Raw genomic sequence first — 20,386 nt, 5'->3', positions numbered from 1 at the left:
TTGGCCCTAAAGTTTAGGTTCACCTCTCTGAATTTCCTTTTTCCCTGGATCTTAAATAATTATTGACTGCCTTTATATCTTTCTGATATTTTAAAGATTTTTAAAACACTTTTTCCAGATTTCCTGAATCTTCTCACTAGGAGAATGGAATAAGTAACCTATTCTACCATTACCAGAAGAAGATGTCCCACACAGGAATTTTTTAAATAAATGTAATAAGAAAATTTTCTTTGGTGATATACATTTTATAATTCAAGGTCACTGAGTACATTTGCATCTTAAGTAAACTAAATAATTACAGAAAAATGTATGTCTTGTAATCTATTTCTACATCAGGGTAAGAGTTGTTGATGTCTGGGACTAGTTCTCAATGGTAATAAGGCAGACTTAAACAAATTTATTTTCAGTCATATTATCTGCAAATGATAGTTTAACTTCCTATTTTTGAATTTCTATATTGATTTTTCTCTCATCTAGGTGTGTTAACTAGCAATGTGAAAATATTGGACCATCTTGTCTTTAGCTGGAGCCTAAAAGAAACACTTCAAATGTTTCATCTCTAAGTATGTGCTAAATATGTTTTGGTGATAAGTATGGTTTTTGTCACAGCAATAAAAGAAACAATGACCACTTAAAACTCAGAGAAATAAAACTTAGGCAACATACAGCAACCTTCATTCTAAAGTTCAGTATTAACGGATTTGGTGTTTCAGTTCTTACTCTTTTGAGTGATGATGTGATGGACTTAACCCAGCCTATTGAAGAGTCTTCCTAAAATCACCTGTCCAACTCTAATTCAGCCGTCTATGCCCAAAGAGGTTATCACATGGTACCAACAAAAGCATTATACAGAATATTCTAGATATGCATTCCAAAATGACTTCTATTGAACCAAGTATAAACTTTTCCAGAGAGTAAAATGTAAAGTTATAGCACACATTGTTTATACTATTTTTAATACACTTTTTTACAGTATTAGCATAGAATTTTGACTCTGCAACATTCTAGGTAGTGAAATGCACATTATTTTTAATGTGAGAAAAACTATTAAGAAAAGTTGTGGAAGCAAGTTATGCATTATTTTCAGGAGATAAAAGTTGACATAGAAATGACAACTACTGGTGATCATTGGTAATTCTTGCACAATTTCCATTTGCTAATAATCTTTGTGCCAGCCTTTTTGGGTAGATTTTTTCACATGAAACATTTCTGGGCAATGTCTATAGTTACTTCCTGATCCCAAGGCTGAATTATTGGTTCCACCATATTATGGGTGAGCATGCTAAGATTCTGCCCAGCCATTAAGCAAGAGAGGCTTACCTGCTGCCTCCCAAACTCCTGGAAGGCACAATCATTAAAGAAACAGGGAGGAATAGTCACAGAAGAGCAGCAAATAAACAGACCCTTTGGTAGTATCATCCCACATGGACTGTGTCTGTTATGGGCTGAATTGTTACCCCAAATTCATATGTTGAAGCTCTAACCCCTAGTACTCAAGTCTAGATAATTAAGTCAAAATGAAGTGATTAGGGTGGGCCATAATCCAATATGACTGCTTATCCTTATGAGAAGAGGAGTTTAGGACACACACACACACAGAAAGACCAGGTGAGGACACTAAAAGAAGACAGCCATCTGCAAGTCAAGGAAGGAGGCCCTCAAAAGAAATTCACCCTGCTGACACCTAGACCTTGGACTCCCAGTCAGTAGAATCATGGGAAAATACACTTTTGTTGTTTAAGCCATCCAGTCTGTGGTACTTTCTTATTGCACCCCTAGCCAAATAATACAAAAACCACTTAAAGAGTGCAGCTCTAGCCAACTAATACAGTGTTGCAAAAGACACTTAAAGAATGGCCACTTGTAATTCCAACAATTTGGGAGGCCAAGGTGGGCAGATCACCTGAGGTCAGGAGTTCGAGACCAGCCTGGCCAACATGGTGAAACTCCCCCTCTACTAAAAAATATAAAAAGTAGCCAGACATGGTGGCATGTTCCTGTAATCCCAGCTACTCGGGAGGCTGAGGCAGGAGAATTGCTTGAACCCGGGAGGCGGAGGTTGCAGTGAGCCAAGATCACGCCACTGCACTCCAGCCTGGGCAACAAGAGCAAAATTCCATCTCAAAAAAAAAGAAAAAAAAATGGCCACTTGAAAATAAAGTTGAGCGTTAAAAAAAAAAAGATGATTCAAAATTTCACCTCCAAAAATGCGATTCAGAATTCAGTAAATTGGAAAAAACTAGTGCATGTGGCAAGGATGTGTACAAAACATAGAAAGAGGTTACATGTGTGAACCACTTTATCATTTATTATTTAATGTAGTAAATATCTTTACAACAGTTTAGTCTTCCTGTGACCTTTTTCCTGGTTAATTTGAAAAGTGATATATTTCTCCAATTTTGAAAAGGTTTATTTGCTTCTTATATTTAAATTCCTTATAAATTCATAATTTTGAAAATATTCTTAATTTTCTCAACTTAGTGCTTAGACTTATTCTGAAAATAAACTAATGGTTGATGAACTAGCCTTTAAAACATCCCCACTTAAAATAAGTTTTATGGCTTTCCTAAACCAAGGATAAAATAAAGCATAAATCAAAGGATTTGTGGCTGAGTTATAATAAGCACTCCAACAGCAAATTTCATAGATATAGGCAGGGGTCAGGAAGCCCATAAAGGCATCAATTAATATATCAATTGTATATGGTAACCATGAAATAACAAATGCTATTACCGTGACCCCGAGGGTTTTAGCTGCCTTCCTCTTTCTCTTGGCCACTCTGATTTTGTAACTCTCTGAAGATGATTCTACTTTGCTACTAGTAGTTTCAATTTTTATAGCTTGTTGTTTAGCTATAAGAAAAATCTTACTGTAAAGAATTATCATAACAAGGGTAGGTATGAAGAATAACAGAAAATCTATCAACACCCAGCCTTGACTTACAACAATTTGACAGCCACCTACACAGTTGAGAGCACTTACTAATTCCTCCAGCCCATCATCATTGGTACCTGTGTAGAACACAGCACCACTGTATGTGAGAGGCAGAATCCAGGACACGCTGATGCAAATTCCCGACACAGACACGGTGAACTTGGTAGGATAGACCAGGGGGTCAGTAACTGCAATGTACCTGTCGATGCAGATGAAGCACAAGTGGAGGACAGAAGAGTAACAAAATGCCACATCACAGCAACTGTGAAGAGTACAAAATTTGGCTCCAAAATACCAGCAGCTCTCCACGGTCCTGACCATGCTGAAGGGCATCACAGTCACACCCACCAAGAAGTCAGCACAGGCCAGAGAGGCAATGAGAAAATTGGTTGGAGAGTGCAGCTGCTTAAAATGAAGAACAGAAGTCATTACTAAGAGATTTCCAAACACAGCCAGCAAAGACCCAAAGCTAAACGCCATGTACAGAATCACCCGGGACCCAGGAGAATAGGGAGTTTTAATACAAGATCCATTCACATCCTCATAGCAAAGCTACATAACAGGTTGGGAAAAATCGCTGGTCATGGTTCTGCTGTTTGTTGTTTGCTATTTCTGTCCTTCCTTGTGATAGGGAATTATAATTTTGAATTCTGAAAATTAAAACAAAAACAAACTGCATATGTGAGTACTTACAAATATTGTTTCATATTATATTCTTTTTCAATTTTAATTATAAAGAGAAATTAAATTCAAAAATATAAAACGTAAGTCTGTCTTTAATCTCATAATTATTTCTGTCGCTATGTCTAAACCTTGTAGTTTACCCCAAGCAAATCTACTATGAATTTTCATCAGCTGAGTAATCACATTAACCAAGTAATTGAGGAAATGTAATTTAAATACCTGGTTTTATATACATGTGAATCTCTTCTTTTCAAAGGACGATCATGTATAATATAATTACATATTTGAGAAGTCACCTTTTAATAAGCTTCCATCTCCTAGGACATTTTAGGAAGCCAGCCAATCCATTGTACCCATTATAAATTCTTCACAAGGAATCCCCATAGTGTAAGGTGTGAATCATGAAATGAATCCCACTTTTGATAAGTTCGCCTACAATAAGAGAACTGTTTCTCTGTGCTCTGCAACTTGGTAGAAACACTTATGATTTTCATAACCATGAGATTTCTTTAAGTTCAACTGTCCTGAAATAGCCTAACCCAAGATTTGACAGTAATATTATCTATTCCTTATTTACAAAACTATCTATATAATTTGCATCATCCAGCACAAAATAAAATGCAGAGACCCTTGTTCAAAAGTATGGACAAAAAGTGTCATTAAAGGTACTGAAATAGAAAGCTGTTACCTTTCTTTTATGGTCTTTCTTGGCCTGTCATAGTGTTCGATATTTGCTATGCAATGTCTTGGACAAAGAGGCATTTGCAGGGCAAGTGAGGACTCTCACAGGCATCTACATTCCCTGCCTTGCAACTCAGCTTGCACATGGTCCACCCACTGCCAGATTCCCCCTCCTACCAGCTGCTGAACTAATATGCCATAGTCAGGATGGGGGTGAGAAGCTGAGCCAGGCATCTGCCCTTCTCACAGGCCTGCTACCTCAACAAAAGGCAGACCGATGACCCCCAAGGGATTACAACCTGCACAGCAGAAAGCACTTGATACCTGGATTGGGGTTGATGAGGGGCTTGGCCCTGCTGAGGAGCTCATCAAACGTGCTGTGACCCTCCCAGCGAGAGATGGAGGCAACAGTCTATGCCTAGCCCTGAGACTGTGGAGGGTGTGTCTGGCTGCAACTCTCCCTGTGATGCATCCAGTCCTCTGCAGGGGTGAAAAGAGGGTGGTAGTGGTCCCTGGTCAGAGTGGGTAAGAGGAGACTGGATGGAGCCCAAGGTGCCAGGGGGAAGGGGAACATGAGGCTGAATACCCCTCCCAGGGAAGAAGGAACAAGGTGTAATGCAAGACTACTAGTGGTCTGAAGTTCCAAGCACCCAGCACATGCTCCATTGTCCCTTCAGTTAACAACACACACACTTCAAAGACAGAAATTCAAGACAGCAACTATGAGCATGAAACCCTAACAGTAGGTCTCTGCACTGCTGCCTCAGTCATATGCCCATGGAATAACTCTGCCTATTTCATTTCAGATATTAAATTATCTCTTTGTAATAGCAGCTCAATGATGAGGCAAAGAATACCCCATGTGGAGGTAACTGTGAAATTTCCAGACAAAAGGGTATAGAAGCTGATGTCCAGGCAGTTCTGATAATAACAGCCTTTCTTGACATACAGCCTTGTTCTCGTAATACTAACAGTAATTTGGTAATTATGTGGAGGTAACTGCGAAATTTCCAGACAAGAGGGTGTAGAAGCTGAGGTCCAGGCAGTTCTGAAAATAACAGCCTTTCTTGACATACAGGCTTGTCCCCATAATACTAACAGTAATTTAGGGGATTAAGAAGGGAGATTAAGGAATGAAGCTCCATAAAAAGGATTTCAGGCCTGGGGGAAAAAATAGCTAATTTTGATCCTATATGGCACCTATTAAGTAGGAAATGATAAAGACCTTTTCCCTCCACAACAGTATATATAGGACTTGAAAATATAAATATGATATGCCAGTTAGGACAAAGGTACTAAAAATATATAGGAATAAAAGGAATAAATTAATACATATATTAAAGGTGTGACATAAAAACAATCATTCAGTTGATCATCTACCAAATTCTTTTTGGCAATGCTATTTTACCTTCCCTTTAATTCTCAAACCTAGCTTGATCTCACCCTACTCTTACTCAGTAACCTTGCTTCTCTATTTTCTGAAATGTGATACATGCAATTTAAAGACCAAAAGGATGCAGGGTTCAGAGCTGCATGATGTAGGTAAGAGTCAACGATGATTCCCAGGTTTTCAGCTTGCCAATAGGCAGGATACAGTGAGCAGGAGAAAGAGTGAGTCTAGAAGAGAAAGATGATGGGTTAGGTTTGGACTGGTCAGAGGGACTTAACACCGGAGTTCTTCAGTAGGGAATTTAGCCTATGAGTTTTCAGCTCAGGAAAGAAACTGTGCCAGAAACAGTCATTTGGGGTTTCTCGCATTCTGGTGTTTTGAAACCATAGAAAGAAATGTGATTGCCTGGTGCCCATAGCCAGGATGTCCAATGCTGTAGATGTGTCCAGTTAAATGAAAAAAATAAAAAATAAATAAAAATAAAAAACCTACCAGGCACTAAATGTATGTTTTGGGTGAGGGGAGAATAGAAGAAAAATAAAAACTAAAAAGAAACAAACCTACTCATTTGAATGAAAACAATAAATAAATAAAATCAACAGCCAAAACACGAAACATTCCAGAAGAAATGTGTTTTATAGAGTAGTAGGATGCTACTCAGTATTTGTTGACTGGATTAGAGCATGCACAGTGAAAATAGAAGGAACAGAGAGCACCAAGTTCAAAGTTATACCTGCAAAAAGAAAGAGTAGCCAGAAATACAGATAGAAAAACAGGAAAAAGTGGTCCCATAGACGTCATGGAATGAAAGAGGTTCAGGTAAGGGAGGCATAGCCAGGAGTGTCCAATGCTGTAGATGTGTCAAGTCAAATGAAGACTGAGAATTGTTTGTTGTCATTAACAACTAGATTAATGATGAGCATGACTGGATTTCTTCTGATGGAATGTTGGAGACAGAATCTAGATGGCAGTGGATTGAGAATGAATGAGAATGGAGAGGGAAGGCAAGTGAAATAATGAACAATGACTGATACTGCTCAGCTGTAAAAAGGAAGAGACCTATATAATAGATAGCAAGAGACATGGGTTCAGAGAACATTCATGTTGTTATTTGTGTTTGGATTTGATTTTATCGTTTGTTATTTTATTCTGGGGTGTTAAAGAAAAACTAGTGGAAAATATGAGACCAGAGATTGAGCTCCAACTGGAAAAGTTTTACTGCCAAGCAGGGAACCAAGCACAGATCTAGGCTCTGGGAGATTGGGTTCAGGGGAGTAGAAATAGCGCAGTTTCTTAAAGCCAGAGGGCCATGAACTGCCTCTGTCCTGTATTAGGAAAGTGAAGTCTCTGAATGTTACTGATTGGCTGCTGATACCTGGGCTCATTGTTAGGTAAGCACCAGAACTGCTGGAGGTATCTGTAGCCATACATGGGGCATCTGCCTTGGGATTATAGCATTGTATTCATTTCCCATTGCTGCTGTAATAAATTAACCCAAATTTAGTGGTTAATCACAGCACAAATTTTTTGTCATGTTGTTTTACATGACTGGAGTTCTGGATTTTAGAAATTTGAAATGAGTCTCAGTGAACTAAAATCAAGTTGCCAGAGGTGCGCATTCCTTTCAGAGGATCTAGGGGAGAATCTCTTTCATGTCTTTTTAAGCTTCTTAGCATTCCTTAGGTTGTTGTCCCTTCCTCCATTCATAAAACCAGCAGCATAGCATCTTGAAGTCTTTCTCTGACCCTGACACTGACTCCCCTTCCTCCCTGTTACATTTCTAATGACTTGCGATTACATTAGGCCCACCTGGCTAATCCTGGATAATCTCCTCGTCTCAAGATCCTTAATTTAATCACATCTTCAAAGTCCCTTTTGCCATGTAAGATAACACATTCACAGGTTCTAGGGATTCGAATATGAACATCACGGTGGGGATGGGATGGAGTATGCATTTTTCTGCCTACCACAGGCATCACCTGCTTCTGCTGCTGGCAAGAAATGTGGTCCGTGGATGACAGTGTCCTGCTGCTCCTGTCACCTCTGTGAGATGCCTGTCTCCAGGTTTTTTGATCCCCTCAGGCATAGAAGTCAGAAGTCAGAAAAGTAGGAAGGATGAGCATTATTTGTCAGGAGAGACACTAGAAAACAAAACTATCAAGTTCTTACCTTTTGAGACCAAAGAACTAGTTGAAGTAAAAAAGTTAAGATTAGAAAATATACACGCTCAGATAAAACAGGTTTTTCCTTTTCCACATTTTCTTCCCAGACAAGATGAAGATTTCATTAGGACTTTCAGTCAAGATGGTTCAGTTAGTTCATTCATCCACCCCTGTGCTCCAAATGAAAATATGGAAAGAGCAGGCATATAAAAAGGAAGAAAGGTACAAGCAAAGTTCATAAATCAGACCATCTTCTCTGTGTGCATGAAAAGATACAAACACAACATGTGAGCAGAGCTGAAAATCAGAACCTATGAGTTTTGCAGTTTCTGAAGCAGCAAAGGAACCCAGGATCTTGGCTCCTTTAAAGAGGTCTAATAAAAGTGCTCTGTGCAGACAGGAAATAGTACATGCTCATTGCTTAAAGTCAGGGGCTGGAGTGAGGCTTATGACCTTGCAGCACATGTGAAAGGATGCTGAAGCCACGTGATTGATTTCAGAAAATCAATCTTAAAAATATATGTTTTGAAACTATTTCAAAAAATCCTTATCAATTTCTTTCTGTTAAAACATTTATAAAACATAAAACAAACAATTTTTATGTGATAGTGGTTTCCTTATTGACTCTGGTCTCCAAAATCTGCAGATGTGTTTTACATAATTGTCATTAATACATAAAACCTCAATAAGAAAGTTCCATAATCATATCCACTTTATAGGTAAGCAACTATGATCTACAAAGGGTAAGTGACTTATCCGAGATTGCAGGTGATGGAGATGAGATTCAAACCCAGGTAATGTGGCTTTAGAACCTCACTCTGAACCTTTATACTGCATGGTATGCAGTCTTTGCAGGAAAAAGAAGGTGTATGTTTTCAAAAAGCTTAACATTTACAATCCTCACAGTAAATCTCTGAGATATCATATACTTCATGAATCTCCACTTTAGGTAAGGTAAGGAAGCTCAATATTGCAAGTTTACATGCTTTCGCACTTTTTCTTATTAAATAAAAAATTACCTTTTAGTGATTGGGGTAAACAAACCTTTTCAATAGACTAAAGTTGGACTTTTCCTAAACATTGATTATTAAGCATTTTCTATTTTAGCAAGCCAAATAAAGGAGAGAATGGCCAATTTTTCAGATATAAAAGATTAATAGATCATTATTTGATCAGTAGAAATATAAAAGAATTGATTGTTCTTGCGTAAAAAATATCTTTAGGAACTTAATAAGTGCAAGGCACTGTGCTAAGTATTGAAATATGTGAACAAAGAGTTACCAGCAAACGAAAAGTACATAACAGACTAATATAGTCAGAAAACATCAAATTACTTGATTTATAAAGTATAGGAATATATCTGTCTACAGGCAGAAAATAATCTAAAAACTATTGCTGATGTACTGTAACAGACTTAGTTTTTAGGTACAGTAAACAGAATACCTTTTGTGTGTCAAAGGGCATATCTGTTGCTTTTAATGCTCACTTCAAAATAATTTGATTTTTAAATTAATATCGCTGGTGTATTCCTGCTTTTTTCAAATGCAATTCTGAAATGTCATTCTTTAAGACTGACCTTTAAATAGGTTGCAATGTATCAAAAATGAATAGTGAAAACATAAGTCAAGGGCATGATAGCTGAAGAAAAATAAATATAACATCTTAAAAGGTTGCAAACACATGAGAAGTTCAGGAAATCCAGCTAATCATCAATTACATCAGTAATAAATGAAGAAACTCTGTTTCAGTAATAGCCAGTTACACTGACAGCTCTCTGAGAAGAGCTAGGTGATCGTGATGGTCTATTACAATGAATTATTGATGGACTATTCACAGCCCTGCCACTAAATTATTGATAAAGTTTCTCTAACAGGGGCAAACTACAGCAATTATTCTATAACTTTCTATGTCTGAACTCTCTATTTTAATATTTTTAAAAAGCACGAAGAGCTTCACATAATGTAGTAGTTGTCCTTTTAGTATCAGATAATTGAGAAAACACATGTGAACAAAAGTTACTATAAATTCAGCAATGCTGTTAAATAAATATGCATTTTATTAATAAAAATAAACATGTATTATTTATAATAGTACATACACGTAAGAGTATTTATATAGCCTCCACTTGGGACATAAGTGGATTAATTACCTCTTTGCAATAGTTCTGCAACCTCCCGTTGGCTGAAGCAGACAATTTGGAACCACAGTGCTCCAGGATTGAGAACAAGCTCAGCAGTATGTTCCAAAGTCAGATTTTACTTGCAGATAGTCTTGCTGAGTGAAGCCTATTTCCACCCTCAATGTGTTTTGTTCCAAATATATCCACAGCCCTGCAGCAGCTTGGTATGCAGCTGGTGAAGAAGTTTATAGCTTATTTGTATAAATAAATGATGTGTAGAAGAGAGGAGTGGTGTTGCATTAGCAGTCTAGTTAGTTTTCGGGAAAATAAATTTTTGATCAAAATACTTCCTTTTTAAGCACTACAAGAAGAGGAAAAGAAAATAAACAAGAAAGAGTAGATTGGAAGTGTATTCTCCACTATGATGTGGATAAGATCTTAGAAATATCACTGTACAGTATTTATTTCTGTAATCAGTTCATCTAAAGATTACACTCTACATAGTACAAGTAAATGGAACGGTATATATTTTTAAAGTCCCCCCAAATTGTTTTCCTTTTTTTTTTTAATGTGTCAATGTAAGTTCACACTTGCAATTGAAGGAAGGAACTCACATTTCTATAAAGACATTACCTGACTCCCAAGTTCTTGAGCTCCTTTTTAAAGAAGGAGAATATGGGACCTTAACTGTGAGCATTTGAAAGTTGATCAATAAAGCTGTTCCTTGACAGTATTATCTGAACCACAAATAGGTACCCTGCTATGAAGACTTGCATCTTCCTTTTGTCCTCTTTTACCTTTAATTTTTTTCCTCCTAAATAGTCTCTGATCTTTTTGAAAGGTATTAACACACAAATATGAAACAGCTTAATCTTGTGTAAAGTATTTCCAAACTGGTTCATCTATAAAATGTATGACATGTAATGTTTGTGTAGCTCTGTTTACTCATTACTTTTTCTTTTCATTTTATAAAACAAACCTATTACAGAATTGTCTGGGAAAATCAGCTACCTAAACAAAGATTTCAGGCAGTGATTCAGGGATTTGAGAAGGGAAACCATTTTATTATTTGTTTTTTCAAATTTTGAATGTATCTGGAAACACTCGATGTATACTTTTAATTAAAAAGAATTAAAATTTATATTGATTGAGAAATGTATAATCAGATGGGAAAACTGAAGCTGTTCCTAGAGTGTATAATAACAATTTGGATATTTGCTATTTTGAAACAATCCTTGGTTATATTTGGATTACTCGGCTTTATACAATTTCAATGCCAAATACAATATCTGGTTCAAAGTAAGAACTCAAAAGTGAAAAACTGCTCATTTGAATTGACTTTTAAAAAATCGTATTTTATTCAAAATTACTAAAAAAAGAACTACAGAAACCATCTTTTTGTTCACATGCTTATTCCACAATAATAAATTATATTATCCAAAAGTAAGATGTAGTGTGTATTCACACAATCATTAAACATTTTCTTTGCTAACACAGTCTTTGTAAAATGATCAGGAAGAACTGCCATGGTTCAGAAAATAAAAGCGCTCAAGCGTTTTTCAGATGATCTCTGAGCACTAGAAAGTTCTACATTCCAGCTCTCTATAAAGTCTTTTTATATTAAAAGAAAGTTTCAAGAATTTATAATCCTGTGTCTACTTCTCAAGCAAGATATACATCAAAGATTTTTGTCCTCAGAGAATCTAACTTATAAGTAAAGCAGGAGCTTTATTTTCCCCTTTGTGTATTTTGGACAGCCGAACACTGATCATGAGTGTGGGAGAAACTACAAAACTTGAAAATATTTGAAGATACGAGTAGGAATCGCAGAGAAGAAAGTAGGGAACCAGAAAACCATAAAAGAATGCTAAATGGAAAAGAATCAGAAAATCGTATTCACTTATCACTAAATCTAAAATATGTCAAAATACATGAAGACAACAAATGCTTTAGAACAACTGTTGAATGTATTGTCCTCCAACTTGGCAGATGATCATGCTTGCCTCTCTATGTCCAAGTGTTTATTTTTGCACTTGACCTTAATTTCAAGTTAGTTTTGAGGTCTCTACAGTAACACTTTTAATCTGTCTCTACTTCTTCAGAAAATAAATTAGTTGTTGACGAATCACCCCTTAAGACCTTGCCTATTACAATAAGTTTCATTGCCTTCCGAAACCATGGGTAAAAGAAAGCATATATGAAGGGGTTCGTAGCTGAATTATAATAAACACACCAAACTAAAATCTCATAAACATAAGGAGGAGTTATAAAATTCACATAAGCATCAATCACTGCATCAATGATGTATGGTAGCCAAGAGACAAGAAATGATGCCATAGCAATTCCTAAGGTTTTAGCAGCCTTTCTCTCTCTTTTTGCTACTCTTTCCTTGTAACTCTCTGAGGAGGACTGAGCTTGGCTGGCTGTACTTTCTATCTTCCTAGCCTGATGCTTGGCCACCAAAAATATCTTACTGTATATAAACACCATGGCGACAGTGGGTAGAAAGAATAGAAGAAAACAAAGTAGGACCCAGTTTTGATTCAGTGGAGCCTGACAGCCTCCTACACAGGTTAGAGCAACTAATTCCTCAATTCCTTCTTTGTTGGCCCCCGTGTAAAAGATCAAAAAGCTGTATGTGACAGAAAAGAACCAGGAAAGAACAATGCATATCCCTGAAACTGACACAGTAAACTTGGTTGGATAGGTCAGAGGATCAGTAACAGCAATGTATCTATCAACAGAGATACAGCACAAATGAAATAAAGAAGCAAAACAGAAGGATGTGTCAAAACACGTATGGAATTTACAGTAACTGTCCCCAAAGTACCAACAGCTCTCCACAGACCTCACTGTGCTGAAGGGCATCACAGTGACTCCCACCAAGAAGTCAGCACAGGCCAGCAACACGATCAGAAAGTTTGTAGGTGTGTGCAGTTGTTTGAAGTGAAGGATAGCAATCATGACCAGTAAGTTTCCAAACACTGCCAGCACAGCCCCAAAACCAAGGACGGCATAGAGGATAGCTCGAGGACCTGGTGAGTAAGGAGTTTTAATGCAGGATCCGTTCATGTTCTCGTAACACAGCTCCACAGCCTCAGCTTGGGAGAAATTGTTCACCATTGCTTTCTTGTTTGAACTATTTTAAAGTTCTCAAATTCCTGCTTTCAAAAATTTTTTTAAAAGGAAGCAATTTCAAAGTCTTCTAGGAGGGGAAAATATCTCCAGTTAAAATGATAAAAGTTCGTGATTTTTCTAGCAATATTTTTCCATATTAATATTTTCCATATTAACTATATGAACCTCTTGATCTTTCTAAAAAGTGTTCCCACATTCACATTTTAATATATTTAGAGTGGAAATGTGTTGCAGAAAGCCATTAAAAATATAGTCAAATATATTCCTAAATAAATGGCTGGCAATACACTTAGTCCAATGAGATTTATATATATGATTGACCAATCATTAAAAAAATTATTTTCTTGTGTGTTAGTTTACCTTCTGAAAAATCTCATCTGTAACCACCACAGTTGAGAAGTAATTAGGCTATCAAAGGCTGAGCTTTATTTCTTACATTATCTCCCCTGAGCAGCACTTTAGCAGTAATGACAAACTACGCTTCATTTATTCATGAAGGAAGAGGTAAATTACATCTCCTTCAAACTATACCTTCAAAATCCCTATGGTATAGAGTGTGAAGATTAAGGAAAAGTCTCCTCATAATAGCTTTAAACTTACTTTAGGAATACATTTCTTCTACTACTTATGTTTTCAGAATTTGTGTTTTTCTTTTTATATTCTTTCATGATTCAGACAGCTTGAGATGATTTAGAGAACAAATCTTATTGAATTGATATTAGTCAGTGTAAAGTATTTTCCAGGCTAACAGGCAGTGTTAGATGTCTAAAATTAATAATTAAAATAAGCAATAACTCACCTAACATCTTACCTTCCCATCCTTAGAAAAACGGTGTAGTTTTAAACCTATCACAGAAGAATAGACAAAAACTGGGGTGGACCGGAGGGTTGTTTTTAGATAAGCCATATCCTTGAAGAATAGATTCATGCTGAGTCATCCAAGGTGCAAATAGAGACCAACTTGATTTCTCTAGGTGTATGAGTCTGTTCATATACTGAGGCATATGGTCTTAAGGAGGTTTAAAGAGTTCACCTAACAACAGTGAATAGTTTTACTTTATTTAACCATGAATAAGTGCAACCTTGCATCGGAATCTTAATCTTTGAGCTAGAGACTGAACTACTTTTATTGGCATTAACCCTATGCCGTGGGTCTGGGCTCTGTTGACAGTGTAGATTCCTAGAAAAGGTTACATGCATACACATAAGTCAAATACATTCCTAAATAAATGGCTACTCTTTCCTTGTAACTCTCTGAGGAGGACTGAGCTTTTCTTTATAAGGCTACAGTTTTTAGGTAATAGGCTTCACTAGTCTGTTAATTTTAAATTTTGTGTGTGTGTGTTTGTGTGTGTACAGGTGTGTGTACAGGTATTTTCAGGTTTCTCTAGTATTTTTTGGCTTCACTGATCTATGAGTTTTAAATCAATTTATTTTTACTTTTATTTCGCAGTTCATTCTTACCAGAGCCGTCACTAGTTTGATGGCACAAGACTTAATCTCCTCCTTGCAAAATGTCTCCTGGTTACTCCTAGGATTCCTCAGAAAAGTGCATCTATGTGCACACAAATCAGTCTACCAAATAAAATCACATTCCATACCCCTATGTTCTCCTCTTATTCCCCAGGTCTCCTGATAAGGTCCACCACATCTCTTGTTTTGCTCTCAAAATAGCTAAACAAATTCCACCACTGCCACATACATGGTGGCTTGCCTAAGATTCTGAATGTATATTTAAAGAGTGCTATTTTCCTAAACTTTAAAAATCCCCACTTCACTAATACCCAATTGAGGATGCTGTTGTCCAAAAGATAGTGACCACTTTCCTCAGTTTTTTATACTTGAGCCCTAAAATAGCAGCCTTCAGTCTCTTAGAGTGTCCTAAAACTTGCCCATTCCTGGAAGCCAAGACACTTGAGTAGCAAGGAGCACCCCTAAGACCCACATCTTGGTGTTTAATACCTTCATCCAGTAAGAGCAACTAGGGCTTCTTTCTTATTCAAATAAATGGTTCATTCCTGCACGGGACAGGGAAGGAAGTACAGGAGGAAACTGGAACACATTTTGATGCCAAAAATTAAGGAAGATTTTTTTAAATGTTGGGGTATTTCATAAGAACGATGTTGCTAGCATAAATGAGCTCCTACTGACTGAATGTGGGACAATTTGAGTCCTTATATAATCAGGGGGAATAAAAAGTATAAAACATTGAAAAAGAATCAATGATGCCACACTAATCAGATATACATAAAACGATAGATTGATCGATAGATAGATATAGATAGATCGATAGATAGATCAATAGATAGATGATAAATGAAAACTCTTTCTTACAATAGAATGCAAAGTGCCAACTGATACATATGAAGAGAGAATAAATTTGAAACATTATTGTTTTGGAACCATCACATTAATATTGATTTAGGCAAGAATCATCACTAGATGCTAAATTGAGGAGGGGTGGAGTTTTATGAGAATCAGGTAGTATTTATATGGTTTAAAGTGTTTCCCAGAAATTGCTTATTAGCTGCAAAAGAAAAAATAGTAGCTATATAATGCAGACATCAAACAAGACCCTGAGAAGATGATCCAAATTAATATCCCCAATGAAGGGCAGATGGCCGGGTATGCCTCTGGATAAGATACCATGAGAAGCACAAAATATACTATACATGGTATTCCAGTCAGGAATGCATAACCTGGATTTAATCATGAAGAAATTTCAAACAAACCCAAGTTGAGAAACATCCTATTTTTAGAAGGGTGGAGGGCAGTGGGAGTTGAGGTTATATTCTTCAAAAATGTTAATGTTGTAAAAGCCTAAAGAACTTCTCCAGAATAAAGGCGACTTTATTCTCCAGAATAAAGGCCAAGGCAGGCGAATCACGAGGTCAGGAGATCGAGACCATCCTGGCTAACATGGTGAAACCCCATCTCTACTAAAAATACAAAAAAAACCCACCAAAATTAGCCAGGTGTGGTGGCGGGTGCCTGTAGTCCCAGCTACTTGGGAGGCTGAGGCAGGAGAATGGTGTGAACCTGGGAGGTGGAGCTTGCAGTGAGCTGAGATCATGCCACTGCACTCCAACCTGGGTGACAGAGCAAGACTCTGTTTCAAAAAAAAAGAAGTATGTGATCCTAGAATGCAGTGCCTTACTAGGTCAATTGACAAAATTAGAATATGGGTGGTACTTGGTGAAGATATTTTATCAATGTTAAATTTTTGATTGCTTGATTTTTATGTCCTTGTATAAACAAAAAAATGTTAAATTGCTGAAATATTTAGGCCTCAACTTACTCTCAGAAGACTCCAAAAAAAACTGTACATTATTGGGGGAACCTGCCCCCAGTATTTCAACGTAGGTTCTTTCTATTTTTCATAAGTGTCGGCCAGCTGAGAAACAAAGAGAAAGAGTACAAAGAGAGGAATTTTACAGCTGGGCCTCCAGGGGTGACATTACATATCGGTAGGACCGTGATGCCCCTCTGAGCCGCAAAACCAGCAGGTTTTTATTAAGGACTTCAAAAGGGGAGGCGGTGTACAAACAGGGAGAGGTCACAAAGATCACATGCTTCAAAGGGCAAAAAGGAGAACAAAGATCACATGCTTTTGAGGAAACAGGACCAGGGCAAAATCAGAAACTCCTGATAAGGGTCTATGTTCAGCGGTGCACATATTGTCTTGATAGACATCTTAACAGAAAACAGGGTTCAAGAGCAGAGAACCGGTCTGACCTCAAATTCACCAGGGTGGGATTTTTCCCCACCCTAGTAAGCCTGAGGGTACTGCAGGAGACCAGGGCATATTTCAGTCCTTATCTCAACTGCATAAGACAGACACTCCCAGAGCAGCCGTTTATAGACCTCACCACAGGAATGCAATTCTTTTCCTAGAGTCTTAATATTAATATTCCTTGCTAGGAAAAGAATTTAGTGATACCTCTTCTACTTGCACATCTGTTTATAGGCTTTCTGCAAGAAGAAAAATATGGCTTTTTTGCCCGACCCCGCAGGCAGTCAGACCTTATGGTTGTCTTCCCTTGTTCCCTAAAAATCACTGTTATTCTGTTCTTTTTCAAGGAGCACTGATTTCATATTGTTCAAACTCACATGTTTTACAATCAATTTGTACAGTTAGATACAATTATCTCAGTGGTCCTGAGGTAACATACATCCTCAGCTTAGGAAGATAACAGGATTAAGAGATTAAAATAAGACAGGCATAAGAAATTATAAAAGTATTAATTTTGGGAACTGATAAATGTCCATATTAAAATGAAATCTTCTCAATTTATGTTCAGAGATTGAAGTAAAGACAGGCATAAGAAATTATAAAAGTATTAATTTTGGGAACTGATATATGTCCACATTAAAATGAAATCTTCACAATTTATGTTCCTCTGCCGCAGCTCCAGCTGGTCTCTCAGTTCAGGGTCCCTGACTTCCTGCCACAGTACATACACAGGGATAAAGATGGAGAGAGAGAACAAATGTTAGAGCAAACGGAGCAAAGTTCAAATAGGTGAATCTGGATAAAGGGAATATAAATGTGCTTTGCACAATCTTGCACAAATTTTTGTAGCTTTAAAATTATTTCCAAATAAAAACTTCCTTTTACAAAAAGCAATATTCAAAAACTGAGTGTTTAGTATATCCTGTCCATTCATCATCTTGTGCAAGCTGCTCACAAACCCCCACCACCACACCCAAGTAAAACTCTACAAACTGTGGTTCAGGTTCTCTGCCTCAATTAACCTCTGCTTTCCCCAACACGCTTACTCCCAACGTGAAAAGCTTTCAGATGCAGTCTCATTTCAATATAATGCTACAATTTCACTGCCAAAGTGGAAGACTTAATGTCGATATTTGTATCTCTGGTAACTTCACTATTTCTCTGAGAATAACAAAAAGTGTAAAATTGCAATATATTTGAATGGCCATATTTGCTATTCTATTGATTTCCCTGCAAAAATGAAGATGAGTCTGTGCTCCAAAGCTGTATTGATGCTCTGTTTTCTAAGACAGGAAACTAATTGTAAATTTTAAACAAGTGTTTTCTGCCTGTTGCCAAATACTTCTAGTCATCAAAATTTTTAAAAATACAGTTCTCCTTTAAGCAGCGCTATCCATTAAGCATACACATACATACTTATTTCTGCCTGTCTTTATCACTGTCCCCACCCCAACCCAGCCCTCTCTCTGAGACTGTTTAACAAGCAAGAGTAGTTACGAAAAATACTTCTTTCCTATAATCATCATCTTCACGAATCCTTTAACACAAAGAAAAAGAGGATGTGACAGAATCCAAGCACACTGGTCTGGTGAAAAAATACAGTTATAGGACTTGCTACAGTCTGTTACATTTGTGCCTAATTGCCTAAGAAAAAAATCTTGAAATAAATTCTGATCAATGCAACAGAAATGTTTTCTACAGATATAATTGATTAACTAGGAAGGGCACAGACGCAGAAATACCACCAGTCTTCATTGACAAGAAATAATAATGATTAACAGCTCCTTTAAACCCATTTTTACTTTCCTCAGAAAGTAAAATTCTGAGAAATTCTCAGAAACATGTCACTCTTTTTTATATACAATTTTAACTTTTATTTTAGATTCAGAGGGTACATGTGCAAGTGTATTAGTCCATTTTCATGGGCTGATAAAAACATACCCAAGACTGGGTAGTTTATAAAGAAAAAGAGATTTAATGGGCTCATAGTTCCACGTGGCTGGGGAGGCCTCACAATCATGGCAGAAGGCGAAAGGCATGTCTTACATGGTGGCAGGCAAGAGAGAACGAGAGCCAAGTGAAAGGAAAAACTCCTTATAAAACTATTAGATCTCGTGAGACTTACGACCACAAGAACAGTATGGTGGAAACCGTTCCCATGATTCAATAATCTCCTACCAGGTCCCTTCCATGACACATGGGAATTGTGGAAATTACAACTCAAGATGAAATTTAGGTGGGGACACAGCCAAACCATATCATTTCACCCCGGCCCCTCCCAAATCTTATGTCCTCACATTTCAAAAACAATCATGCCTTCCCAATAGTCCCCTTAAGTCTTAACTTATTCAGCATTAACTCAATAGTCCACAGTCCAAAGCCTCATCTGAGACAAGGCAAGTCCCTTCTGCCTATGAGCCTGTAAAATTGAAAGCAAGGTAGTTACTTCCTAGTTATAATGAGGGTACAGACATTGGGTAAATACACCCATTTCAAATGGGAGTAATTGGTAAAAACAAAGGGGCTGTAGGCCCCATGCAAGTCCAAAATCCAGTGGGGCAATCAAACTTTAAAGCTTCAAAATTTTATCTTTTGACTCCATGTCTCACATCTAGGTCATGCTGATACAACAGGTGGGTTCCCATGGTCTTGGGTTCTTATATCTTCCTGTAAATTATGGGGTCTTCCTGAAACCTTTATAATAGATTAAATTTCTGCCTAAAACAATCTGAAAATGGATTTGATGTTGTGGATGAGAAAAAATGAAAATTCCAGGATCATTTCTTACATTCTGGCCTATATAAGCTGGTAGAGGAAAAAGCTTGGGTAGTGGATGGAAGAGGAGGAGATTTCCAGTTGGCATGTTTTGATGTTGAGATGCCTTTGAACAATCAGATTGAGGACTGTCCAATAAATGGATAGATTTGTGTAGAGCTGAAAAGACTAGAGAGATTTATTTGGGGGCCATAATCTTATATGTCACAATTAATCACCCAGGGAACTAAGAGTTAAGGAAATGGTTATTTATTATGAATCTTCTGTGTGTCAGGTATCTACCAAATATCATTGTAAAGAAATGAAATTGCTCTTCTTATGTCACATGAAAGTCAAATAATTACAATCCTGCACTATGGCCTGAACAAAATTGTTCAAGATGCTGTATTTTACTTTATGACTTATGGAACAAGTTAGGTATAATGCATTAGTCTGTTCTCATGCTGCTAATAAAGACATACCCAAGACTCGTTAATTTATAAAAGAAAAAAGTTTAATGGACTCACAGTTCCACATGGCTGGGGAGGCCTCACAGTCATGGTGGAAGATGAAGGAAGAGCAAAGGGATGTGTTACATGGCAGCAGGCAAGAGAGACCGTGTGCAGAGGAACTTCTCTTTATAAAACCATCAGATTTCATGACACTTATTGACAGTCATGAGAACAGCACAGGAAAGCCCTGCCCCCCGTGATTCGATTACGTCCCACCAGGTACCTCCCATGACACATAGGGATTTATGGGAGCTACTACAATTCGAGATGAGATTTGGG

At 37.2% G+C, this 20,386-nt stretch overlaps 2 protein-coding genes across 2 annotated transcripts; both read right to left on the bottom strand.

Moving 5' to 3' along the window:
- Positions 1-2,490: 2,490 nt before the first annotated feature.
- TAAR8 (trace amine associated receptor 8) lies at positions 2,491-3,519 on the bottom strand. Its single transcript, XM_054493089.2, is given in 1 exon segment — positions 2,491-3,519. A coding segment is annotated over 1 exon segment (1,029 nt).
- Positions 3,520-12,049: 8,530 nt separating this feature from the next.
- Positions 12,050-13,106, bottom strand: TAAR9 (trace amine associated receptor 9). Its single transcript, XM_054493010.2, has one exon. The coding sequence runs from the start codon at positions 13,091-13,093 to the stop codon at positions 12,050-12,052; it is 1,044 nt and encodes a 347-aa protein (XP_054348985.2). The 5' UTR covers positions 13,094-13,106.
- Positions 13,107-20,386: the final 7,280 nt, after the last annotated feature.

Source organism: Pongo pygmaeus, chromosome 5 (genome assembly GCF_028885625.2).
Source record: "Pongo pygmaeus isolate AG05252 chromosome 5, NHGRI_mPonPyg2-v2.0_pri, whole genome shotgun sequence".
NCBI lineage: Eukaryota > Metazoa > Chordata > Mammalia > Primates > Hominidae > Pongo > Pongo pygmaeus.
The sequence above is the reverse complement of the archived record's forward strand: the minus strand, read 5'-3'. Positions and strand labels throughout refer to the sequence as shown.

Coding starts and splice junctions, on each gene's coding strand:
- TAAR9 (XM_054493010.2), bottom strand. CDS start 13,093: ATGGTGAACAATTTCTCCCAAGCTGAGGCTGTGGAGCTGTGTTACGAG.